This window comes from Symphalangus syndactylus, chromosome 7 (genome assembly GCF_028878055.3).
Source record: "Symphalangus syndactylus isolate Jambi chromosome 7, NHGRI_mSymSyn1-v2.1_pri, whole genome shotgun sequence".
Lineage (NCBI taxonomy): Eukaryota > Metazoa > Chordata > Mammalia > Primates > Hylobatidae > Symphalangus > Symphalangus syndactylus.
In genome coordinates this window covers 95,092,695-95,119,904 of record NC_072429.2, presented here as the reverse complement: position 1 = coordinate 95,119,904, position 27,210 = coordinate 95,092,695, and the positions used below count along the sequence as shown (strand labels likewise).

Genomic DNA, 27,210 nt, shown 5'->3' with positions numbered 1-27,210 from the left:
AGGAAACAGTAAGAGTGAGTGAAGCAGCAGAAATCACCTTTAGAAACTGCTAAATGTATAGATCTCACGCTAATTTCTAATACTAATCTGGTGTTTCCATAAAGTCACCACCTTTCTCTACTTCAGTTCGATGGCCCTCAAAAGTGACAATTATACTGTGTCTTCTTGGAAATATAATGTAACTAACACCCTAGCTTTAGTAAAATGGATTCTATTTGTAGATTCAAGAGAGCTTTTTACAATATATACTTTTAAAAGTAAAAAGTTGTCACTACAAAGTTTTATGGCTGGATTCTTTTATCAGCTCTACCCAACAAAAGTCATCTTGTTCCAGGAAGTCCCGTGAGAAAGGCCAAGAAGGCATGTTATGAGAAATCATTTAGTTCCAGGTAACAACTATTTACTAAATTAGCCAAATTAGTGGGCAGCATAAATTATGAGACGCTATCAACTTGTTGATGTCATCAATTTTATACTACTCCTTCTAACGCCGAGTGTGGTGGCTTGCACCTGTAATCCCAGCACTTTGGGAGGCTGAGGCAGGCAGATCACTTGAGGTCAGGAGTTCAAGACCAGCTTGGCCAACAAACCCTGTCTCTACCGAAATATGAAAACTGAGCCAGGCGTGGAGGTGCGCGCCTGTAATCCCAGCTACAGGAAGTTGAGGCACGAGAATCGCTTGAACCCAGGAGGTGGAGAGATTGCGCCACTACACTCCAGCCTGGGTGACACAGCTAGACTCTGTCTCAAAAGAAAAAAAAAATTTTATACTACTTCTAAAAAATAATTAAATTGAGATTTAACTTTTTTTAACCACTTAAGTGTAAATTTAGGATTTTTCCCCCTAGATTATCTAAGATAAAAGAGGTTTCATTAAATAATCTGATATTATGATGTGTTCTCCTAAGACAACTATTTTGTTAAACCTTCCCAGAAAACAACCTCCAACCACATCACTCTTCAAGAACACATTCCTTTTTTAATCCTTATTCTCTACTAAATATTTGTCATTTTGAAACATTTTGAAAAATTTCTGTATCGTGGAGCATTAAGAAATGATGAAAAGTAAACATCACTAATAAATTGTACTAATACTTTGAAATTTGAGGATTTTACAAAAAATAGTGTGGGGGGAGGGGCAGGGAATAAATAACTGTAAATCAGCTTTAAGATTTCCAAACTACTCTCTGGGGAATTACAGGGAGCACTGCACTCTGGGCACTCTGGGTCGGCCTCCATTCACAGAAGACTTAGAGCAAACCCCCTCTCTCCCCTAGCAAGGCTCCTCCCACCGCAGAGGGATGCAGGAGAGGCTGCAAGCTCCCTCTAACTTAGAGAAAATTGTCACTCAAGGGCTCTGTAGTGGGAATGTCTGGATGGATTTTGTTGAGTGTAGGCTGGATTTGCACGTGTGTTTTTAGATGAAAAACATTAAAATCAAACCATAGAAATCATTGTAACAAATTAGCAGGACAAGACAGACATGCACACTTCTTGACTGAAACCTAGGATGGACCTCCTCCAAATGGTCTCACTTGCAGACTGTGCCAGACTTCTGATCAAAAAAATTTAGCGGATTGAAACTAACAGCTTAGGAGGTGAACCATATTATTCCTAATTATTATTACCGCTCTATTCATGCACCAGCTGTGAACAATTAAAAGCCTGTATTTCTAAATTCCCACGGACCCAAGAATAAAATTAAGACATTTTCACAAGAAGTTTCAGCTCTTTATCTGTGGTTAAAAGCTCTCAAGGTAAGCCAGGCACAGTGGCTCACGCCTGTAATCCCACCACTTTGGGAGGCCAAGGAGGGCGGATCACGAGGTCAAGAGATCAAGACCATCTGGCCAATATGGTGAAACCTGTCTCTACTAAAAATACAAAAATTAGCCGGGCATGGTGGCGGGCGTCTGTAGTCCTAGCTACTTGGGAGGCTGAGGCAGGAGAATGGCGTGAACCTGGGAGGCTGAGCTTGCAGTGAGCCGAGATCGCGCCATGGCATTCCAGCCTGCGTGACAGAGAGAGACTCCGTCTCAAAAAAAAAAAAAAACCTCTCAAGGTGAGGCTGTCTCTCCAACTAGGTCCACAAGGCAGAAGCGCACCGTGTCACAGCAAAGTCTTGGGTTTTTTTTTCTGTCAGGCATTTTTTACCATTAAAAATTAAAATAACCAAGAAACATTATGAAGATCACATGACTAGGCTTTTTATACCATGAAGCGAAACAAAACTTAGAAAAATCAGCTGCTTAAGGGTGAGGAGGGGGGCATTCAGAACTCATTAAGTATCTTAGTCAAGACCTCACTGTCAGGGCTAGGCCAAGGACTAGAGATATCTAAAATGCACCCTACTCCAAAACATTCTGAAAGGCACTCCATTTCAGGGAGGGAGAGAAAAAGAATAAAAAACAACAGCAAACCAATCGTTCTGCGGCTCTTTGTATCCCTGTTAAATGAGCTCAGCTGAGGCAGGAGGGACTTCATGGTCAAGTCTCCTGGTGTAGTTAACGTCTTTAATTCCTACCTATTTACTTGTCCATTTCCCTAATCACCTAAATTAAGGCCAAAGGAAAAACAATTTTAAGATTCATGTGTGCATATATATATATAATATATATGCATATATATTTTATATATGCATATATATTATATATATATGCACACATGAATCTTAAAATTGTTTTTTATATTTTAATATAATATATATGCATATATATAAAATATATATATGCACACATGAATCTTAAAATTGTTTTTTATATTTTAATATATATATATTTTATATATATATGCATATATAAAATATATATACACACACACGCGTGCGCACACACAAACATGTGTGTATTTATACACACACATATATATACAAAAATATGTACATATAGTACTTCATATAAATCATACAGATAAAAGGAATAGAATTGAGAATGCAGAAATAAACCTTTACATTTATGGTCAATATATTTTCAACAAGTGTTCCAAGAATTCAATGGAGAAAGAATAAGACTTTTTAAGAAAGTGTTGGGACAACTGGATACCACATGCATATAGAAGAAAATAAACTGTACCCCAACCCCACAACATTTGCAAAAACTAATTCAAAATGGATTTTAGATCTAAATGTAAGAACTAAAAGCATAAAACTCTTGGAAGAAAATAGGAATAGATGTTTGCAATTTTCAGTTAGGCAGTGTTTCTTATATATGACACCAAAAACATAAGCAACAAAAGAAAAAAATTGGTAAGTTTGACTTCATGAACATCTAAAACTTGTGTGCTTCAAAGGACACTATTAAGAAAATGAAAAGACAACCCACAGAATAGACATCCGAATAGACATTTCTTCACAGAGTAAATACAAATGGCTAAGAAGAACACAAAAAGACATATTGCTCAACATCATCAGTCAGTAAGAAAATGAAAACCAGAACCACAATAAGATACCACTTCATACCCAATAGTGATTGTAATCATAAGGACAGACAATAATAAGTATTGATGAGGATGTGGAAAAACTGGAACCCTGTGCATTGCTGGTGGGAATGTAAAATGGTACAGCTACCTTGCAAAACAGTGTGGCAGTTTCTTGAAATGTTATACAGAGCTACCATATCACCTAGAAATTCCACTCGTAGGTATATATACTCAGGAGAAATGGAAATGTATGAACATATAGCCCCATGAAACTTGTACACTTGGACACAAATGCTTATGGCGGCATTACTCCTAATAGCCAAAAGGTTGAAACAACCCAAATGTCCACCAACTAACAAATGGAAAAGGGGGTATGACTATATACAATGCACAATAAATATTTATGTATTTGGCAATAAAGAGAAATGAAGTACTAGTGCTACAACATGGATGAACCTTGAAAACATGCTAACTGAAAGAAGTTAATCACAAAAGGCCATATATTACATGATTCCACTTACACAAAATGTCCAGAATAGGCAAATCTACAGAGACAGAAGGGAGACTAGTGGTTGCCTAGGCCTTGAAGTGAGTGGAATGAAAAGTGACTGCAAATGGGTACAGGTTTTTTTTTTGAGGTGGGGGCGTGATTAAAATATTCTAAAGTTAGATTGTGGTTACTGTTGCACAATTGTGTGAATACACTAAAAACTACGCTTTAAATGGGTGAATTTTTTTGATAGGTACATTACTTCAACAAAGCTATTCAATGTTATGTACCTATATGTACAACTCTAAGTAGCATAAAATATTGTTTGACAGTTATCCTATTGCATGGCTAAATAAACTATTCTTAAAGGAATAATTTCTAGATAATGCTTGCTATGTTTGGATCTTTAGCTCAGTGTCAAATTTTGCATTTTAGAGAGGGGAGGGCCTTAGATCCAGAACTAAAAACCCAAAAAGGTTAAGCAGAGAGGTGGGGTCCACAGAAAGCCATTACAAGCTTTCTAGGTTTTCAGCCAAAAGCAATGATTCTGTAACTTCAGTATGTTTCAGTTACATTCAAATGCAGGGTCTGAGATGGGATGCAAGAATGTGCATTTTTAACAAATAACCCCAATCCCCAAGGCGATTCGAACACCGGCAGTGTGACAACAGCACTCGGGGCAAAGAGATCCATCAGCCTGGAAGGGCTCCCCTTCCAGCCCAACACTGGGTTCTTTGGCCAGTCCCAGGGCTAAGGAGCCATAAGTTGGTGAAAGTGTCATGATCACAGTTGGGCAGCATTTTCCACCTGCCTCTAACAATTCTTGCCATCAAAATCATGGGCATTTGGGAGATTTTCAAATTTAAAATTTTCTGGGTAGCTCATGCTGGTAAAAATATTCGTCTTTGGAAGAGAAGATTCATCAACTTCTCGGGACCTCAGAATACAATACCCGTGGCCTCATGATCTTTTTGGAGTATATTCACTTGTCCAGTGTTTAAGAAAACTATCAGATTCCAGGACAAGACTCTATGTTCAGTGTATAATATTCAGAGCCAAAAATACAGAAAAAAATCTGCTGGGAATTTTCATCGATAGAACATGGACAGCTGGCCCTTCGCACCCCAGTTGTTTCCTGTCTCCAACAGGTGGACATTTTCCCTCTACGGTGGAACTTTACCTCCTACTTCGACTTTTATTTCCCATATCAAGAGCAACCTCCATCCTCTTATCTGTGAAGAAGAAATCCGAGCTACAGCAGCTAGATGAAGTGGCATCTCTAAGAGAGGAAATGGTTAGTCATGAAAGATTACCGCATTCTACATGACAACTGTAACCAATTTAGTTGGCTGCCAAAGGAGAAGAGAGGAGAATAGAACACAGTGTTAAAGTCTGGACCGGAATTTTAAAAACTTCATTGCAAGGCAGTAGGTAGAAAGTAGGGGAAAAAAGTGACTCCTTAAGAAAAGCATAGCCATTATAGAACTATCGAAGGTTTGACTGCAGAGACTAGCTGGTTTTACAAAAATGGAAACTGAGGTAAAAGAGGCTGAGTGATTTGTCAGAGGTCACAGCTGGTTACTGGCAGAGAAAGGCCAGCCTATAAGAACCCAAGTCTTCTGGCTACCTGTCCAACATTCTCTTGCTTTACCCAGAATAAAGAAGGAAACATGGAAGTGAGTGCTAGCACAGGAAAAATCAAGAGGGAAACAAATGGTTCATGACTACAGCAGGGATTCCCTGACCCCCGGGGCCGCAGACCAGTACTGGTCCACAGCCTGTTAGGAACCGAGCCCCACAGCAGGAGGTGAGTAGCCATCCAGTCTCATTACCGCCTGCACTCGGCCTCCTGTCAGATCAGTGGCAGCATTAGATTCCCCTAGGAACGCAAACCCCTGTGAATTACACAGGCAAGGAATCTAGTTTGCACACTCCTTGTGAAAGGAGTCTGATGCCTGATGATCCAAGATGGAACAGTTTCATCCCAAAACCATCCCCCCCAACACCTGTGGAAAAACTGTCTCCCATGAAACCGGTCCCTGGTGCCAGAAAGATTGGGGACCATGGACCTAGAGTCCTTCTGTGCATTAGGTGTTTCAGGGTTCTTGTCACACCGGTCACTTAAGCCTCAGAAGGAAAGCTCTGCACTATGACACATGGGTCATGGGTGATCAAGGTCCAGCATAAGCGTCCCTGTCCAGCCTAAGAAGGGCTGCCTGGTCAAAGTGTGGATAAGTGAATGCTTGGGAAATTAAGAGTGCCTCCCAAACCCCTGGCAGGTTGGGACAGTGGCCACTTTCCCTCTATACTCTTCGTGCTGGCCTGTGGGCCCCTCTGTCTCTCTTCCCTCTCCCTGAAGTCCACTCATGGTGTCTTGAGTTTGCTGTTTTCTCCCAGGCACTCACTGCTCTGACTCAAACCAGACAGTCAAGTGTGCCATTCTAACTGGTTAAAGTACCTGTCAGAGTCCCTTGAAGTTTGAGGTAATGTTAGATTTCAGCAGTTACATACACAGTCCCCTAACTTTGGCAAATAGAGATTTTGCCATCAGTTTAACAGCAAGTTGGTCTTAGAATGCCAGACTCCTTCAACTACAGGCAACAAAAGATGTCTAGTCTCAGTCAGACCAAGTTACCAGGAAAGGAAATAAAATATAGTTTAAGTTGCTCAGCACTCACCTTTAAAATGTCGTACAGGATCTTCTAAGGTTAGAAGGAAGCTATAAAGGTCAGCAACTCTCCCCAGCCAGTTGATGGCTTGAATCTCCTCTAAAGATCCTCAGTAAACAGCGATCCAAACACACACCAGCTTAGCTCCAGGTACGGGTCCTGCCTCCTGCTGAAGTAGCCTGTTCCATCTTTGACCACCTCTTAGAAAGGCTTTCCTTTTACTCAGTCGAGATTGGAAGTTTCCGCCCTTTTCACTCTTGGTTGTCCAGAAGTATGTAAGATCCAAGAAGACAGAGGGTCAGATGCAAGTCATGACATTACATCTTTCTGGTGCTTATTAGATGATGATACTACCAAAAGATGTTTTTGTCGTCTTTAAAATTTTCAATAAAAGAAAAAACAGAACCCCTTGCACATGTAGAATGCTAAAGTTGGTTTATATTCAATAAACCAAAAGGTTCTATTGAATGAATACTAAACACATCTGTAAATAGTTTATAGTATTAAATTTGTTTGCATCTTCTGGGTTTTCTGCCTCTATTTATACCTCAAGGCACAAAACAACAAAAGCAGCCTGTGAAGACTCAGAAGGGTAGTTAATGCTCAAAGGAGAGAAACAACAAACGCCAGGAGGCACATCCCAAATGCTCTCTTAATATTTATTAAACCAACAATAGTGTTTTGGGTAAATCTTATTAATGGAATACACAAAGTTCTGGGCAAATGAAATTTTAATTCATTTATAGCAGATGTGCCTACAATCCACATTTTTATTAAAAGGACAATAAGCAGTTGAGAGCCTTGGAAATACCATGTTATTTTGAATATAATATATTATTTTTCCATCATGTAAGACTGTCACAACTTTTTTTAAAAGCAGGATGTAGTATGCTTTTAGAATTTTCTTCTAAAGCTTGTGAGAAAGGCCTTAGTCTTGGAAATTACCTCAAATCCTTTGTGTAATGAATAAAGTATAAAAAAGTACTAAGTATAAAAAACATACTAAGAAAACAAAACCTTGAGAAGGAGACGGTAAACACAAGTTCAATTCATCATCTCTCCAACACTCATGGTTGTTTGATGCACTAAAGGCTTCTATTTACATAATCTTTAGCAATTAAAGATTAAATAATTTAAAACATTCTTAAAAGCATTTACCAAAGTTTATATTTTCTTTTACTCTTATTTACCAACCATTAAAATAAGAGATAGGAAGATCAAAAGTACACTGTTACAGTCTCCTGTTTATTAAACTCAGCAAACACATTTATTCCTAAATACCCTTTATGTCACGTGCTAATAATCTTCAAATATTCCATACTTGACTAACTCAACAGTAAATAGCCCCCAATGCCCCCACATCTGGCTTGAGCACCCCCGTGTTCTCCACTTGCCTTTCTTGTCTGGGTCCAAATGCCAATTCACAAAGGAGTGAGGTAAAGGTCTCTCTGTTCTACGCCTGCTATTAAACAGTTCTCTTTGGGGGAACCAATCCTTTTCTATCACAGTCCACGGGATTCTGGGGACACTTCTTCATGTGTAGTTCCCAGAAATTAAGGAACTAGGAAGCTATTCTGGGATTCTTACTGGAAGAACTAGGAAGGAGTAGTGCTTTCTACTGCAACTGCTGAGAGGATGGGCTGTTAACCTGAAGTTGCCAGACTCCATCTTGCCACCACCAGAGGAGAAGTCGCTCCTGGTTGTCATCAATACCTAAAGTCTTCCCTTTTTAGTAACAAAACATCCCCAGATTTTAGTTGGGCACGTGGCCATCCACGTAGAGACTACATTTCCCAGCCTGCATAGTACCTTCTGTGACCATGTGACTATGCTGCAACTAGTGGGATATAAGTGTAAGTGATGTGTTACCCCTCCAGGCTGTGGCGTTAAAAGGAATGGGTATGTTCTCCCCCTTGACTCTCTCTCCTGGCTGGGAGACAGTATGGATGGACTGGCCACCTTGGACCAGCAGGTAAGAACTGCGTGTGAGCACAGCAGAGCTATCCCACCATACCTGTTGTGTCAAACAGAAATAAATCTACTTTAACCCACTATGTTTAGGAATCTCTTTTTAACAACAGCTTAGCTGTTACTCTAATTCTATAAAACCTGAAAGTGAATCTAACAAAGTCAGGTTGAGCTGAGAGTTACGTAAGCCTTGAGGCTGATTTAAAAAAAAAAAAAAAAAAAATCACATAAGCCTCTTGATGCAGCCAGACCTGAAAACAGAACTACTCCTGAACTTTTCCATTATCTGAACCAAAAAGTTTCCATTGCTTAAGCCAATCTGAGTTGGGATTTTCATTACTTGCACCAGCACTCACTTGATGGAATGGTCCTGGGTCCTTCGCAGCTTTCGGAATCTTCCCTTGCCCCCAGTGATTGCTTCCCTGAGTCACTGCCAGGCAGAAGCCAAAACAGCTGTTCTACCTCCTCACAAAACTTTTAAATTAAGGGCGTTCTAAGGGCTGGCTTCTACAAAGGAAACTCAGTATTTCTATAAATCAGTGTTTCACAAACTTTAATGTGCTTATGAGTCACTGGGAATCTTGTTAAACTTAAATACGATTCAGTAGGTCTCAGGTGGGGTTTGATAGCCTGGATTTCTAAAGAGCTCCCAGGTGATGCCCACGCTGCTGGTCTGGGACCCCCATTTTGGGTAGCAAGGTCCTAGAGCAGCAGCCTCTAATCCTGACTGAACACTGGAATCACCAAGGCAGCTTAAGAAACAAAAATACTGACACCCGTGCCCCACAACCAAGGACTCTCAATAGTGTCTGTGCTGTCAAGGTGAGAACCGTAGCTCAGAGATTCTCGAACGTTAGCATGCAGAAGGGCTTTTTAAAGCTCAAGACTGCTGGGCCCTACCTGCAAAGTTTCTGATTGCTAGGTCTGCAGAGAGGCCCAGAATCTCCATTTCTAACAAGGTCCGAGGAGCTGTAGATGCTGCTGATCAGTCCCTACTTCGAGAACCACTGGCCTAATCTGTTACTCCTTGTAACAGACCTCAATTTCCACTGAGAAAAAGCACTTGTATCTACTAATTGTATTACATGAATGCTCTGGAACATTTATCTATCAGGCATACACTCCTAATGGGGAGAACGAAGAGAATTCACATTTGCAGTTTCTCTGTGCATGCTTAATACTTTGTAAAGACACATTTAATCCTATCATCACCAAAATAATAAACTGATGTTGAATTTTACTCTAGATATTACAGACTTACTGGGTTTAAAAGCCTATGAATCATAGTAAATGTTTCATTTTAATAACCTTCTCAGAATAATCCCTCTTCCAACTCCATTGTAGGACAGATACATGTTGAGTGACAGTAGGGTCAGCATTGTAATGCTATCCTGCACAGCAATTTTTAAAAGCTTTGAGAAATCCAGAATTCTTCAACAAGGTTTTGTTCCCTGAGTCAATTAAAGATAGACCCTTTTATTCAATGGATGGAAAATTGTGTTTTAGAAGTGAGTGAGGGGCAGCATGCTCCCAAATTAGATACCCAAACAAAGTAAACTATGAATAGATTAGATGATGGGCTGCTGCTTTTGTGCTTAAGCATGAACTAAAGACAACTCAGATGTCTTGCTCACAAGACAGCCTGAAGCACTCTCTCTTCCTACTTCAGCCGCAAACAATACAGCTCCATGGAATTGAAGCGACTTGAACCAGGTCCAAATTGCTGAACTTAAGTGCAGGTACGGTAAGAAGGCCGTTATTAAGACACCTATGCAGGACCTATACATGATCAGTATATTCAATCAAGTCCCAGAATGTATTTCCAATCAGTAAAACATGCAATTTTTCTGTTCAAAGTATGAACTCAGGCAAATCTAATAAGCTGGCCAAACATGCTTTTCTGTAACCAGACCAAGAGGACAAGTGTCCTTTGTTCCACTAGGAAAAGTTTTCCTTCAGGAAGGGCAATGGGTGCATTTTTTTAAAAGACATCCTCAGATAAACTTACTTTATAGCTATGCAGTCTTCTGTCTAAAGACCTCTCAAATGTTTCCAAATCCACCAAAATAATAGTCAAAAGAAAAAAGTATGATCCAGCAGAAAAGACATTGGAGAAAAGGAAGAAGCTGGAAGGGAGCAAGGATTTCCCAATTCCACACTGCTTAGACTGTGACAGGCAGCAGATGAGTCCTGGAAAGCCACCTCATTACATGGGGCTTAATCACAGCAGTAGAAAGCATACGTTAAGAATACAAAATCTTACCGGCTAGGCTGCCCTCTAAACTGGAGACTAAGAAGTCCTCTAGAGCAGGGTTCTCAAACCTTCTGGAAGTGAGAATAAGCTTTAACAGGGAGCTGGACCCCAACCACATAGATTTTGATTTAATTGTCTGGAGTGGGGCCAAGGCATGAATAGTTTTTAAAAGCTTCTGAAGTTTACGTAATCGGCAGCAGGGTTGAAAACCCATAATGGAGAACATGCCCTCCACTACCCAGATGGAAAACCTAGAGAAACCAAAATGCCTCCTCCTTTCACCAAAACACAAGAGCCACAAAAAGAAGAGGAAAAAAATCGGTCTGTCCTCTTGATCTGGTCAGTGGCACCATCATTCTTCTCTGCCTCATGTTCAAAACCTCAAAAGACTATTGACACCGTCTTCTTTGGTCAGTACATCTAATTAGCTGTCCATTTCAATCATCGTCAACACTAAGAGTCTAGTGCAGGCTCTATCCTGCACACTTTTATTAGTGCTTGACACCCATTAATTAAGGCATTAGCCCTCACAACACCTCTATGAGGTGGCTACGATGACTAATCTCCTTTCTACAGATGTGAAAATGGAAGCATAGAGAGGTTAAATCACCTGCCCAAGTCCAGAAATTGGCAGAGCTGAGATTTAGAGAGGTTCTATTAATTCTACCTCTTAGTTCTCCCACTACCAGACTGAAGTTTGCAGAAAGAAGCCATTAAAGCAATATGCTAAAAGTTGGTAAAGAAATCAGAGTATCAGTGACCTGGAAGATTAGGCCAACCAATGAAAAGGAAGATTCTGACACTTCATGATTCAGGGCTGCAGTCATTCATTAGATACTTCGTGATTTGAGGCTGCAACCATTAGACACTTCATGATCCAGGGTTGCACCCACTGGACTACATTAAACAGTGGTGATACATTTAGACACTTTCACTGCTCTCTTGAAAGATTACAGTGTCATAGCAAGACTATTTAAAGCTAGAAAAACTGAGGCTCTAACTTGTGCTGGGCCACATAAAATGCAGACTTGGCAAGTAATACCGCATAGCAGTTGTGAGACAGTTATAGACAATGAATGGAAAATGCCTATCTATAGTAGGAGAAGGCTGTGGTAATTTTTAATGTTACTGCCTTTTAATAAAATTCTTTTCTTAAAAACATCTCACAGACATTTTTCTGAAAAAGTTTGACTCAAATACATTTGTGTTATGATAAAATTTATAAACCAATAATCTTTTTTTTTCTTTTTTTTTTTTTTTTTTTTGAGATGGAGTCTTGCTCTGTCACCCAGGCTGGAGTGCAGTGGCTCAATCTTGGCTCACTGCAACCTCCGCCTCCTGTGTTAAAGCCATTCTGCTGCCTCAGCCTCCCGAGGAGCTGGGAGTACAGGCGCCCACGACCACACCCAGCTAATCATTATTATTTATTTTTTATTTATTTATTTTTTTTTTGAGACGGAGTCTCGTTCTGTTGCCCAGGATGGAGTGCAGTGGCGCGATCTCGGCTCACTGCAAGCTCCACCTCCCGGGTTCACGCCATTCTCCGGCCTCAACCTCCCGAGTAGCTGGGACCACAGGCACCTGCCCCCATGCCCGGCTAATTTTTTGTATTTTTAGTAGAGATAGGGTTTCACCATGTTAGCCAAGATGGTCTTGATCACCTGACCTCGTGATCTGCCCGCCTCGGCCTCCCAAAATGCTGGGATTACAGGTGTGAGCCACCGCACCTGGCCTATTTTTGTATTTTTAGTAGAGACAGGGTTTCACCATGTTGGCCACGCTGGTTTTGAACTCCTGACCTCGTGATCCACCCACCTCGGCCTCCCAAAGTGCTGGGATTACAGGCATGAGCCACCGCACCTGGCCAATATTCAAGAGGAAACTCTTGGGAGAAAAGAGGAGCCTACATCTAAGACTGGCAAAAGGAATTGGGTAAAAAAGCACTTCTACCTGGGCTGTAAGTGCATCAGACTCTCTCCTGGAAGGCACTGACATATTTTTAGCATAAAAATCCAAGGAATGTTCTTTTTCTCTTAACTACAATAGCAGCCTTCTTTCCCCCAGAAAATGCAGTATTAATTCATGAGGATTTTGCTTCTGGTCCCGATTCTTATCTCCAGGAAGCTTTTATCTCCTTTTCTATCTATAAGTCTCCACAATCTTCCTAAGACTTACAAATCAACTCTATTTCAGTCTCTGGGTCTTCCAAATCTCAGTCCTCTCAACTGTCTTCCCAAAATCAGCCTGAAGTTTCACCAGCAGGTAAAGGAATTAGTTGGAGCACAGTTTTGCTGGAAATTGAAAAAGTATCTAAACACCAAAGGATTCTGCACAAAACCCACTAACCACACTGATGCTAAATGTATAACGTAAAATGTATGTTTCATGGTATTTCATTTATTTATCAAACATGTGCCAGAAATAGTGCATTCGGTGCTAATCATTAATGGGGGGAATGAGGGAGTAGAAGCAGCCAGAAAAGGAATGTTATATAAGAAAATATACTAATAAAACAGCGTAGGCTAAATTTACAACTCTGCCACTAATTACCTATGTAATCTTGGATAAATCACTTAACCTCTCTGGATGTGTTTCCTTTTAAAAGTCCATTCCAGCTCTAAATTCCATTGTTACAAAAACTAAAAAAGCAAAATCCAAAAGAATACAGTGAGAATTATCCCAAGACTTTTATACCTCTTTGATTACTTAGCTATCTTTTTTTTTTTTTCCCCGAGACAGTCTTGCTTTGTTGCCCAGGCTGGAGTGCGGTGGCATGATCTCGGCTCACCGCAATCTCCACCTCTCAGGTTCATGCCATACTCCCACCTCAGCCTCCCGAGTAGCTGGGACTACAGGTGCCTGCCACCACACCCAGCTAATTTTTTGTATTTTTAGTAGAGACAGAGTTTCATTGTGTTATCCAGGATGGTCTCAATCTCCTGACCTCATGATCCACCCACCTCAGCCTCCCAAAGTGCTGGGATTACAGGTGTGAGCCACCGTGCCCGGCCAGCTAAAGCTATTTGATCTAACTGAACACCTAATATAAGGTCCACAGCCTGGGCCACATAGTGAGACCCCACGTGAACAACAACAACAAAAACAGCCAGAACTGGTGCCTGTAAGTTCTAGCTACTCAGGAGGCTGAGGCAGTAAAATGCCTTGAGCCCAGGAGATCGAGGTTGCAGTGAGCCATAGTCACACCACTGCACTGCGGCCTGGGCAACAGAGTGAGACTCCGTCTCTTATAAGTTTTCACCGGATACACATATGTAATGTATATAATATATGGTGTGTATAAGTATATATTATAAATATACACTTTTTACCTGATTACATATGATACATACAAAGGCCCAGCTCTCACTTTTAAGACCCCAAAGATTATAAAATATGGAGAACCAAGACTGGTTGAAATATAAGGTTACTTTCTCCCCTGATAGAAATATCAACACATCATTCAGGTTCTAAACAATTTCTTACTCTTTCTACCTTTTGTACATTTTACCATTTGGAAGTCTTTCTTTGAAGAGAAGATTGGGAAAAAGAGAAACATATGAAAATCAAGTGTCTCCAAGTCATCAACAGAATTCTCATTTTTCTCCAATATACTGTGCCACTTCAAGGAAGGTTTTAGGAAGGTTTTGCTTTTCCAGGAGACCACTGACTTCTCGTCTACAAGGGGTTCTTCTTATTCTCTATTGTGCTTTTTTGGCAATTTTGATTGTACAAATGCCCAACTAGATTCAATGAAAACTGATGCATATTGTATATATAACACATATTTTAAGTGTTGGCCCAACTCATTTTCAATTCTCTAAATAATCGTAATGTAGATAGTAGTTACTTGAAGATGAGTACCATGTCATAATTTCTTTTTAACTTGCAGGACCAACAAAGAGCTTTGTCCTTCGTTGGCTTATAGTAACGTGTGTCCATTGTTAAACTGATTTATCAAGTACAAAACTTAATTCAATAACTAATCAGCATAATCACAAAATCTAATCAAATCTAATCATCAAATCAAAACACCACTCCTATTTAAGCAAGTTCAGAAGTGGGATATAAATAAAGTTAAGATTTTAATTCATTAGTAAATTTATATAAAACAGTGTTTAAAATTTAGGGTTCCAGGCCAGGCACGGTGGCTCATGCCTGTAATCCCAGCACTTTGGGAGGCCAAGGCAGGGGGATCACGAGGTCAGGAGATCGAGACCATCCTGGCCAACATGGTGAAACCCTGTCTCTACTAAAAATACAAAAAGTAGCCGGGTATGGTGGTGCACCTGTAGTCCCACCTACTCAGAAGGCTGAGGCAGGAGAATGGCTTGAACCTGGGAGGCAGAGGCTGCAGTGAGCCGAGATTGCACCACTGCACTCCAGCCTAGGCGACAGAGCGAGACCCTGTCTCAAAAAAAAAATAAAAATAATTAGGGTTCCGATGCTGACCTTCTTTAAGTATTTTAATTATAATCCAAGTACTACCAAAGATTTTCCAGTCTTAACTAAATTTCCAACTTGTATGCAAGTTTTAGCTAAGTATTATTCAGGAAATATGGGTGATAGGGGAAATACAAAATATAATTAAGCATCATAACTTGCCATAGGGGAAATACAAAATATAATTAAGCATCATAACTTGCCTGACTAAAAATAAACCAGTTCTATGATGACATTCCACCACAAAAGAAGTGAAAATGGCCTGTTCCTGCCTTAAATGATGACATTATCTTATGAAATTCCTTCTCCTGGCTCATCCTGGCTCAAAAGCTCCCCTACTGAGCACCTTGTGACCCCCACACCTGCCCGCCAGAGAACAACCCCCCTTTAACTGTAATTTTCCTTTACCTACACAAATCTTATACAACGGCCCCACCCCTATCTCCCTTCGCTGACTCTCTTTTCGGACTCAGCCCGCCTGCACCCAGGTGAAATAAACAGCCTTGTTGCTCACACAAAAAAAATAAAATAAAGAATAAAAATAAAAATAAAAACCAGTTCTAAATTTGTGAAAATATATGTCCCATAGAGTTAAGAGTCAGGATGCAAATGAGAAACACAAAACATATGCATATATATTTATACATAAACATACAATACACTGCAGAATCACAAAACTTAGAAGAAAAGAGAAACCAACAGGTTTAAATCACCTACTATGGGTCAGGCTTTGTGTTAGAAGATTTTAGTCATTATTGAGGCTAATCTTCAAAATAACCAAAAAGCAAACTATTCTAATCCCAGTTTCACACTGAAGAAACAAGCTTGGAGATGATAAGAGACTTCTCATGGCTTTTAAGGCCACACGGCTTTTAAGTGGTAATACCAGAAACTGAACCCCAATTTATCTGATTCTAAAACATTCAAAACCATCTCTTGCATTGTCTTAATTTGTGAGTACACAGTGAACCTGGGCAATGCTAGAACAACTCCATATGAATTAGAATCTATGTATGTCATGGCCCATCCTTTATTGGGTTGTCACACATCTGTCACTCATGCAACTAGAGACTGTTGCCTAACAACTTTGTAAACAGAGGCCTTTTGGTTCCTAAACATGTCAAGTGAATTGAGTCCGAAGCACAGATGTACTAGCCGAATATAACATGCCTTCAGTTAACCAGAATTCGGGGACCTTTATATTAATACTTTCACGTGTACTTTGGTCAGATGCTTTTTCTGCATCTGTTGAGATGATCATATTGTTATCTCCCTTAAACTGTTAATACCTGCATTGCTTTTCTGATGTTGAAACTGTCCTTGGAAAAATCCCACTTGGGCCCATCATTATTCTTTTAATAAACTGCTGTATTCAATTTAATAATACTCTATTTAAAATTTTGACATCTAATATAAGTGACATCGGCCTATAGGTTTGTTTTTTCTGCTCTTCTTGTCTGGTTTTGACATAGAGTGATGCTAACCTCCTAAAATGAGAAGGAACAGCCTTCTATCATTCTCTGAGCTTTATAACATACCTTTCTCTGAAGGATCAGCAGAACTTACTTGAACAACAATCTAGCTCTGCTGCCATTTTTTAATTGAAGTTTTTGTTGAGATAACTGTAGACTCACACACAGTGTAAGAAATAATACAAAGATCTCTTGTGCCCCTTCCTAGTTTCCGCCAATGGTAACATTTATAAAATTACAGTAGACATCACAACAAGGATATTGATATTGATACAATCTACCAATCTTATTCTGATTTTCCTAGTTTTACTTGTATTCGTGCTATGTATGTTTGTGTATGTGTATCTACACAGTTCTATGACATGTATGGATTTGTATATATACATTATCTTTATATACACACACACCTTTTAAAATATAACCAAGGTCTCACTATACATAGTTTTATATCCAACTTTCTGTGTACTATAGTTTCTAAGTTATAAATACCCTTCAAATAAATCTTTAATGGCCACATGATATTCAATGTCTAAATCAGAATCTTATTAAACAATTACTCTATTATTGTACACTTGGGTTGTTTCCATTTTTTTAACTATTATAAGTAAGACTTCAACAAAGACATTAAATACTATTTACCTGGTAATGATTTCCTTTGGACAGATTTGTAGAGGTAAAATTACTGGGAAATATGAGCTTTTCACATCTTAACACGGATTTGTCCTGTCCCTGTAAGGAACCTTTCATCAGCCAGAAATAATAAATGGCATATTTTCTCACATCATCCACTTTTAGAGAAAAGCTGACTACAAACATATTCCCAATATCTCAGCGTAGAACTAGTCTACCCCAAGACAAGAAGAAAGCCCCCGTTATGAAAAAGTAGGCCTTAGCATGCATATGCTGAGCCATCCTCTGGGCTAGAGCTTATCAGATGAGCCCAAGCAATGTGTGTGCCAAGCCCTTATTCTTCAGAGAAGCAGAAAGCCAGGAATTATAACTAGCATGTGACACAAAGCATGGACATTCCCTTATGCTAAAAAGTCCCTACCTATTGTGTCTCACATAATCCTAAAAGCTTATTTTAGGATATTCAATTTTACAGATGAGAAAACTGAGCTCAGAAAGGTTAAGAAACTTGCCCAAGGTTACATAGTAAGTGTATCCAAACCCAGGCAACACTACCGTAGTCTGCTCATTTAGATTCTTGCTTGTGGTCTGCACAGTACTCAGACCAGGCTCAAGTGCTCTAGAGAGGGACCGAATGGAACGCAACTCTGGAAATGGAGATCCAGGCCAGAAACCATATGAGGAGCCTAAAACACTTTATGAGACTTATAGTTTAAAAAGCCCCCCAGTATATCAAGTCATGTAGTCTTCTATCTAGAATGAAAGTTATTTTTACCACTCAGCTGTTCTTTATGTTACTCTGGCTTGTATCAGAAAATATATAAAAAAATACTAGTGATATGGTTTGGCTGTGTGCCTACCCAAATCTCACCCTGAACTGTAATAATCCCCATGTTTCAAGGGCAGGGCCAGGTGGAGATAACTGAAACATGGGAGCAGTTTCCCCTGTACTTTTCTTGTGGTAGTAAGTCTCAAAAGATGTGGTGGTTTTATAAATGGGAGTTCCCCTGCACAAGCTCTCTTGCCTGCCACCATGTAAGACGTGCCTTTGCTTCTCCTTTGCCTTCTGCCATGATTGTGAGGTCTCCCCAGCCATGTGGAACTGTGAGTCCATCAAAGTCTTTCCTTTATAAATTACCTAGTCTCGGGTATGTCTTTATTAGCAGAGTGAGAACAGACTAATATAAAGAGACATTAGATCGTGAATACTCAGGACAATGTATACACTCCTAGTAAACAATGAATACTCAGTTCAAGGTAACAGGTTACCATGAGCTATTAGAAATTATTTGCCTTTCTGTAAGGTGAATAAATTCCATGTTTCAATAATAAAATTAGAAGTATTTGACCAGGGATTAATAATTACTTATTAAGTTAATCTTCACATTTCTCCTACCACACCCTAAAGAGCAGAAAACGTAAATATTAAAAAGAGAGAGTTCTTCTTGTTCAACTCCATCATTTTAGAGATGGAAAAACTGAGGTCTCACAGGGATTAAGATAGTTAATTACATGTGTACAAAACCTTGCTTTTGCCTTGACTTAAAATGTTGTATATTTAGTCTACTGTGTTTATATTTAATAACAAATTACACATAAATACATACTTAACTCGGCTGGGTGCAGTGGCTCACGTCTGCAATCCCAGCACTTTGGGAGGCCGAGGCAGGCGGATCAGTTGAGGTCAAGAGTTCAAGACCAGCCTGGCCAACATGTTGAAATCCCATCTCTACTAAAAATACAAAAAAAAAATAGCCAGGCATGGTGGTGTGTGCTGTAATCCCAGCTACTCGGGAGGCTGAGGCAGGAGAATCACTTGAACGGGGGGAGGAGGTTGCAGTGAGCCTCATTTATGCCACTGCGCTCCAGCCTGGGTGACAGAGTGAGACTCTGTCTCAAAAAAAAAAAAAAAAAAATACATATTTAACTTTTCCCTTAAAAAAAAAAATTTCCTTTAATAATTGTGTATCTTGTCCCATGTGTCATTCTTATACCATGAGACTAAATTCTATTAATTGCACATACTCCTTAAACATCACGGCTACTTGTATTTAATATACCTGTGTAATCATAAAAAAAAAAACACCAAAATGCTTTGTAGAGAGCATACTTACTGAGTCTTTGTGACATTTTTCACAAAATAGATTGAATGGTAGAGAAAAAAACTGTGAAAACATGTCTTTAATAACATTTTCCCATTTTTCCAAGACTGCATTGGCTATCACGCCACCAGCTGCATACTCGTTGGCTTCACTCTGCTGATGTGAAATGCAAATGGAAAATCTCCAAAGATTTCAAGGCTTCTCCGTTCTCCCACTGCTACCAATTCTTTGAGATACTCGAGAAAAACAGACATTCACAATTCTATTTCAACAGTATCCTCTCCCATTCAGAGGCATTCACCCCTCTGTCCTTGTTGCTAAAGCTAATGCTGCCTAGAAACAGACTTATCAAAATGCAATCGAGATTTTTAATAGTAAGACCTAAAGCCCAAATGGCTAAAAGAAGAAATTTCATGCATTTCCACTCTTTTTTTTTTTTTTTTTTTTTTTGAGATGTAGTCTCACTCTGTCGCCAGGCTGGAATGCCATGGCAGGATCTCGGCTCATTGCAACCTCTGTCTCCTGTGTTCAAGCAATTCTCCTGCCTCAGCCTCCCGAGTAGCTGGGATTATAGGTGTCCATCACCACACCCGGCTAATTTTTATATTTTTAGTAGAGACAGGGTTTCACCATGTTGGCCAGGCTGGTCTCGAACTCCTGACCTCAGGTGATTGGCCCACCTCGGCCTCCCAAAATGCTGGGATTACAGGCATGAGATACCATGCCAGGCCACATTTCCACTCTTAAAAAATAAAAATACTCCCTTTTCTGCCCCCAGATCCCCAAAATATACTCACTACCCCTGCCACCCCATTCTAAATGACCAACGGCATACCAACACATGATACAGACTAAATTCTAACTCTCTCCTTCCCATGTGCTGGAATCTCAGCACAGCCTCAGTGAAGAGGAGGAGGTGTGATTGTGCACAGCTGATGTGTCAGGACGTTACATCAATGTCTTCTTTATTCTTGACAGCAACCCTGCAATGCTGATGACACTGAGTGCAAAGGCATCAAAACCGGACAACTAGCCCAGGTCCACTGGGAGCTGGTGTATTCAGTTGACCCTGAACCATAATGTCTTCAGTGGCCAGCATGAAACTGCTGCAGGAGTGCCAACCAACCCCAAAATGTCCAGGCCCACAGGTACCTGCACTTCAACATGCAGCGTCAACAGATGTTTACCCAGCTCAGCACTGCACAGGCATACGAGGTTTGGAAACATGGTTTCTTCCCATAGCACTAATCTTGATGGGAGAGAAAATTCACCTCTTTAGAATGTCAGAGAGGTAAGAACATCTGACGTGGCTCCCTCATTTCATTCATTTCATTGCCAAAAAAAAAAAAAGAGGCCAAGAGAGGAACGGAAGAAAAAAAAATGTCCTATCTTCTGTGCCTCAAGTATCATTCATATGCTCCCTTCATTTCATCTTCACAACAGTCATGTTATAAAGGCATTCTTAGGTCCAATTTACACACACACACTTTTTTAAGTGACTCAGAGCTTTAATATGCTGTCCAAGTTCTGACACATCAAGTGGCAAGGTACCAGCATCTGAACCCAGACTTGTCCACCTCCCAAGCCCAAGCCCTTTGTACTCTAAGCCCAGCTACTGCTGAAAACCCTAGTAGTAACACAGAATAGCACATAATTAAGGGTAATGCTGTGATCTAGACCAGCGATTCCCAAATTAGTCTGATTCATTAGAATCATCTCAGTTGCTTTATAAAAATACAGTTTCCCCCACACTCCCACCCCCATTCAGGCTTCTGATTGTGTAAGTCTGAGAGGAGGCCTGAAATCTGTATTTTCACGTACTTCCAATGATTCTGATCATCAGTATGCCTTGCTATTTACAGAAGGATTAAAAACAAAGGGCTGGATCAGCCATGAAAAGGTATTTGGAGCTTGCATTTAATCAATAGCATTTAAAAGGAGAAACACTGAAAAAGTAGCAATGTCCAGGGAGTGTTCATGATAGTGATATCAATGGGCCAGGGCTGGGAGATGTGGTGGAACGTGATCAAGTGGGTAACTAGAAAGGAAGGCTATTATGGAGCCGCTTATAAATCCAGCAGAGGCATACAGACTATATGCCATGATAACAAGGACATGGAGGTGTCTAGACCATGGGCAACATGATTAAAGTGGCGGAGGACAAACCAAACTGCATGCAAGTGTCTGGGCCAGGAATGGCAACTACAAGGCTATTGACAGAAGCACAAGCTGGCAAGCCCCCAAGGAAGAAAAAAAGAGGGAAAGCTCTTCATTTGAAATTTTCTCTCCCATCAAGATTACTGCTGCAGGAAGAGACCAATGGCCAGGCGTGGTGGCTCACGCCTGTAATCCGAGCACTTTGAGTGGCCGAGGTGGTGGATCAGCTGAGGTCAGGAGTTGGAGACCAGCCTGGCCAACATGTTGAAACCCCATCCCTACTAAAAATACAAAAATTAGCCAGGTGCAGTGAAACCTGCCTGTAGTGCCAGCTACTCAGGAGGCTGAGGCAGGAGAATCGCTTGAACCTGGGAGATGGTGGTTGCAGTGAGCCGAGATCATGCCATTGCACTCCAGCCTGGGTGACAAGAGCGAGACTCCATCTCAAGAGGAAAAAAAAAAAAAAAAAAAAAAGATTAGCGCTGCGGGAAGGGACCACGTTTCCAAACCCCTGACTCCTTTGCAGTGCTGAGCTCAGGTCAGGAGCTGGGTAAACACCTGTTGGTGCTGCATCTTTAAGTGCAGGTTCCCATGGGCCAGGGCATTCTGGGACCAGTTGGCACTCCTGCGGAAGTTTCACGCTGGCCACTGAAGGCATGAAAAAATGAACGGAAAGATCACTAGAATGCAAGCTCCAAGAAGGCAAGGGGATATTTGCCTGGTTGCTCACTGCTTTACCTCAAGCACCTAGTAGGTATGAAATAAATATTTGCAGAATGAATGCACACCTGGACTTAGAGGCAGACTGGACGTGGAAACCAACAAAGATGAATGAGTCCAGGGCTTCTTCAAGATTTAAATCCAAATGATTAGAATGAAAATGATAGTACTGGCACAGTTGACTAAAAAAGTTAAATTAGATTGGTTTTAGCAAAGATTCTTCTTCGTTACTTCTGGCTTTTCTCTAAGACTTTATTTTGGCCTCTAGTCCATGAAAAGAATTCAGTGGTTTTGAGATTCTGCAATGCACCCTTCTGCCTTGGGAAGAAGAAAACGAAGCGCAAAATCTTTTAGTTTGATTTTTGGCAATGGAAGAAGGACAATCTAGTGAGAATCTAAACTCAGATGGCATTCCTCACAGGACAACTGGATCCCCACCAGCAGGGATGCCAACAGCACAGTGGCTTGACTGGACTCGCTATAAACCTTAATGACAGGGCTGGTGGGGCTCTGTGTGACTGGGTCAGCTTCAGGGGCCTTGCCAACCTAAGGAGACTCCAAGCCACCTCTAGCTGGCCAGTCAGGTCTCTGGGGGCTTTTGGAGACTTGAAAACTAGTTCCACCCAGGGAACAAACCAGTTCACCTTTTGAAATCCTTTCCAAACTAATGATTATCCAAGGCGCCATTTAAGTGATCATATTACACAGGGTAGGCTACCCCTGGAAGGGTGGTTACCATCAAAACTAGACATATCAGGTCCTAAAAGCAGAAGCTGAAGGGCATGCTCAAATTGCTTCTCAGACATCCATTTTCTACAAGCCTGATCTTTCAAGATCTCTCCTTCTTAAATGATATCTTCCTTCTGCTAATACCCAACTAAGAGAGAAAGAGCCCTTGTTTTTATAAAATTCCCTAGCAAAAGCAATTTGTTTCACTCATAAAACAGCCAAACTATATTTTCTAAAGAACTGCAAACAGTTACATGATTTCGATTTTACTTACCCTTCTAATACAAACTTTCCAGAGCCTGCCTTTCATAATACACCAAGAGATAATGCATGGGCCCAAATGACTTGACAGTTTCTTTTAATTTACAGACATCTAAGAATGTTTATAAAATTCCTCTAGTTCAAAACACTTCCTTTTCTTAAACATATTTCCAGTTCAAATTATGTGTTTATAGCAGTCTGCAATATATTATTTCTAAAGATAAACAGTCATGTACAAAATGGACAGAAAACCAGCAGCATATCACTACTGCCACACTCAGTCAGATTTTCCCCTTGCCTGGTGTTCGGCAGCGAAAGACCTAACCTGCCAGTGGAAAGTATGAATGGATCACTAGAAACAGGCTTTCCCAGCTGTCTCCAGGATCCATAAAGGAACAGCTACCAGTTCCTTTTCATAGGCAGTTTTGAGCCTTAGTTCCTGAGAACCTTCTTTTTTACCCCCAGAGCTAAGTATAAAACTCAAGAATTCACTAACTATAGGCAGTTTTCCTTTCTTCCTTTTAAAGGGAGACTTTAAACCCAAATCACTACTTCTAAATCCCAGGAAACAGCTGCAGTTTTCAAATTAAAATGCAAAGTCCTGGAAATAATATTCTGTAATTGCTAATTTTTTTTAAATTCAGTCTTTTGACTTCATTTATATTTTTGCTGCTATACATGAAACAGAGACTGAAATGTAATTTAAATGGACTGTTAGCCATTCTGGGCCTTGAAACAGCTTCTATTTAGAAAGACTGACTCACTGCCTAACAAAGATTCTCTGCTAGTCTCCAAGTTGACATTTTATAAATATCTAATCACCCTTTTTGGATGATTTTCCAATTACTGAAAACAGTGTCTATCACAATGAAGCAGTTCACTCGGAAAGCATCCAGTTCTGGTTCAAATTGAGAAATATTAGAACCCCAAAGATACACAGTTCAGGGGAAAGCTGTCACCGGGGAGGACGGGTACACAGTTCGGCCAAAAAACTTCCTTAAGGAGCACTGGTAGATTTATGCAAAAACCCAGAGGGGCAGAAGACAGAAACATTCTCTCTCCAGAATCCCAGAACAGTAACATTTCCTAGCAAATCCCTGAATAAGACTCAGCAAAAAAAGGGCCTCCTTAACCATGTGCAGTTTTTTAGGCAGGCTCTTGAAATTTATTAGATGAAGTCCCTTTGCCCTGTTTTGCAACAAGAGGAGCAACAACGTTTATCTGAAATAAACAAGAGGACGGCTGCCTTTTGGTGTACAAAGAGCCAAAGTTCATCATAACTGGCTGGGAGATAACTAATACCAACGGATTAAACCATCATTTGCCAAAGGGAAACACTGATAAGGCTCGGAGTTCTATTTTACAACCTTAGCACCCAAAATACTCATGTAGTCTGTACAGTTTCCAATTCTACATGCTCTCCAACCACAAAGAACGTATGGGGATCTGCTAGCGCACACAGAGGCTCCCACACTGATTAAAAATGTCCATCTGCCGCTCGATGCCAAAGAGGTTTCCCAGTCCTAAATTAGCCTCAGCACAAAAAAGGGGGGGGAGGGAGACTCAAACTCATAAAACCACCTAAAAGACCTTAAGATGATATAATTTGTCTTTGAAGAAACAATTCAGTTAATTAGAAGTTGATACGTTATTAATGGCAAAGGGAGAGGACGTGGGGAACCAGAAGGGCCAGAAACAGCCGCACTCCCTGAGACCCCAGAGGGCACTGAGGCTGCAGACGAAATCCGGGGTGCTCAAGCTTCCACCTGGCTAGACAAAGGTCCTGGCGCCCAGGTAGAGGCAGCTGCGGACGAGAGGCGGCCAAGGAGGCAGTTCCCTTTAGAGGGCGCTCATTGGGCGACGTGGGGAAACAAGCTCCAGCCCCCGAAGCGCTACCAAAAGGAGAAATCAAGTTCCCACCGCCAGGGCGGGGGAGGGAAGCTGGGTGCCCGCAGGCGCCCCGCCAGAGACGAGACTCCTCCCGGCCCCAGAAGCGCCCCACCAGGGCCAGAGAGGGCGAGCGTGGCGGGAGGGAAGCCTCTGTCCCCCCGCGGCCAGGCGACCCGAAGCCGAGCGCCGTGTCACACGTACCCCGCCTCGCCCTGCTTGCCTCACTCCCGTGTAACTCCTATGAAAATGTCCTCCTGCCCCTGACGCCCCGCGGTCCAACCTCCGCCCCTCAACGAGGAGGGGGTCGCCGCAGGACTGGGAATCCAGTGGCCGGCGTCCCAGCATTTTCGGACGCGTTCCGTGCATCCCCCAGTGTCCCCTTGAGGGACAGCGTACTGCGATTCCACGTAGTGTCGGTTACCTCGCCCTCGCCGCAGGGAGCATCAAACAAAAGAACTTTTGCAAACTTTTCTCTCTGGACACTCGCGGGTCTCTTAAATCTGGCCCCCATCTCCCCAGAACTTGCATGCAGTCAAATAGGAAAGCTGGCGTGGGGGGATGGTGTGCGGAGGAAGGGACCCCAAAGTTTCCAGGTCATCCCTGGTCTCGAGGAGCGCGCGGAGAAGAGCGGTTCCCTCGCGAGCCCGACCCAGGCTCCCCCTTCCTGCCACCCTTTCCCCTCCGTCCTTCCCGGACCACGCAGCCAGACCCGCCGAGGGCGAAGAAGTTGGGAGTGACTTCAGGGGCCTCTGAGGCTAGACCAAACTGCAATTCTCGGTGCCCCCATTCCCGCGGACCGCGGGGCAACGCCAGCGAGCAGCGCTTTTCTGCGGAAGGGAAGAGGGGAAAAGGGTGATCGGACGAGCGCATTTGTCCCAGCGGATCTCCGGTGTATACTGGGGGGCTGGGGGTTCCCCAGGTGGCGCTCCCCTATTCCCTGCGGGCTCCTCTCGTAGCTTCAAACACCCTAAACGGCGCGCGCGTCCCCCGCCTGGCCCACTCACCGACTCCGCCGACACGCAGGCCACCAAGCCCAAGGTGAGCAGGATCCACGCGCGCCGCATATTCCCCAGGGACCGGCTGCTCCCAGCCGCCGCTTGCAACCAGGGCAAAACGAAGCCTCCTGCGCAGCGCTCGGCGCAGCCCGCGCACACGAACCCGGAGCAGAGTAGCCGCAGCGATTGCGGCTCGGGCTCGGGGACTCGGGGACTCGGGCTCGGGGGCGCTCGCTTCCTCCTCCTGCGCCTGCTCCTGCCGCCCGCAGCTGCGCCCCAGGAACGCGGCGCCCTCTCACTTGTTGGTTTCTGCACTCCCCACACGGAGTTGGTGCTCCGGCAGGGCTGCTCTCTGAAGCTCTTCTTGCTCTGCTGTGGTTTTGCTCCTCCGCGGACTCCTTTCCCGTGCCGAGGTTCAGTTTCTGGTTTTAAGGAATAAATTCGCTAGCTTGAAAGGGAGCTGCGGCAGAAGTTTGGGGGCAGAGCGGCGGGGGCGCGAGATCCGCGCGGCTGGAGCTCCGGGAGTATCTGGAGAGCAGCGCGTCCGAGCGGGGCCACTGGCTCCGCGGCTGCGCCCCTCCTCCTCCCGCGCCGCGCCGCGCCCCCTTCCTGGGTCCTCCTCCTTCTCCTCCTCTTCTTTTCCTCCGGCTCCCTCCCTCCCTCCCTCCCTCCCTCCCTCCCTCCCGAGCCTGCTTCTCTGGGCTCCCCTGGGCGACTGGGGAGAGGAGGCGGCAGTGTGACTCCCAGATAAACCCGGGAGAAATTCCTACAGGATTACGCGCCGATTGGCAGCTCCGAGGACCAGTGGGCGCCGCGGCTCCGCGCTGTGGCTGCGCCGGGTCTGCTCACCGGCAAACCAGGGCTCCTGCGTTTTCTCGCTCCCTTTCTTCCCTTCTCTCCTCACTTTTCCTCTGTCCTCTATGCTCTTTTCTTCCCCGTTGTCTTTTCTCTTTCCCTTCTTCTTCACTTTCCCTTTTCTAGAGAACAATTAGTGAAGAAACGAGGGGCGTATGTAG

The 27,210-nt window shown here is 42.4% G+C and overlaps 1 protein-coding gene across 2 annotated transcripts in view; it reads right to left on the bottom strand.

Moving 5' to 3' along the window:
- SDC2 (syndecan 2) overlaps positions 1-26,830 on the bottom strand; it is a 119,552-nt gene extending 92,722 nt beyond the window's left edge. Inside the window, exons 1-3 of one of the 2 annotated variants that reach the window (XM_055286840.2) lie at positions 19,455-19,532; positions 17,350-17,439; positions 6,713-6,832 (exon numbers count right to left, since the gene is read on the bottom strand). In XM_055286840.2, coding sequence (XP_055142815.1) covers positions 6,713-6,832; positions 17,350-17,439; positions 19,455-19,517 — 273 coding nt within the window. In that variant the 5' untranslated portion in view covers positions 19,518-19,532. Of the gene's footprint in view, positions 1-6,712; positions 6,833-17,349; positions 17,440-19,454; positions 19,533-26,203 lie in introns of those variants that run through there. The other variant, XM_055286841.2, reaches the window with a different exon arrangement.
- Between the last annotated feature and the right edge of the window lie 380 nt (positions 26,831-27,210).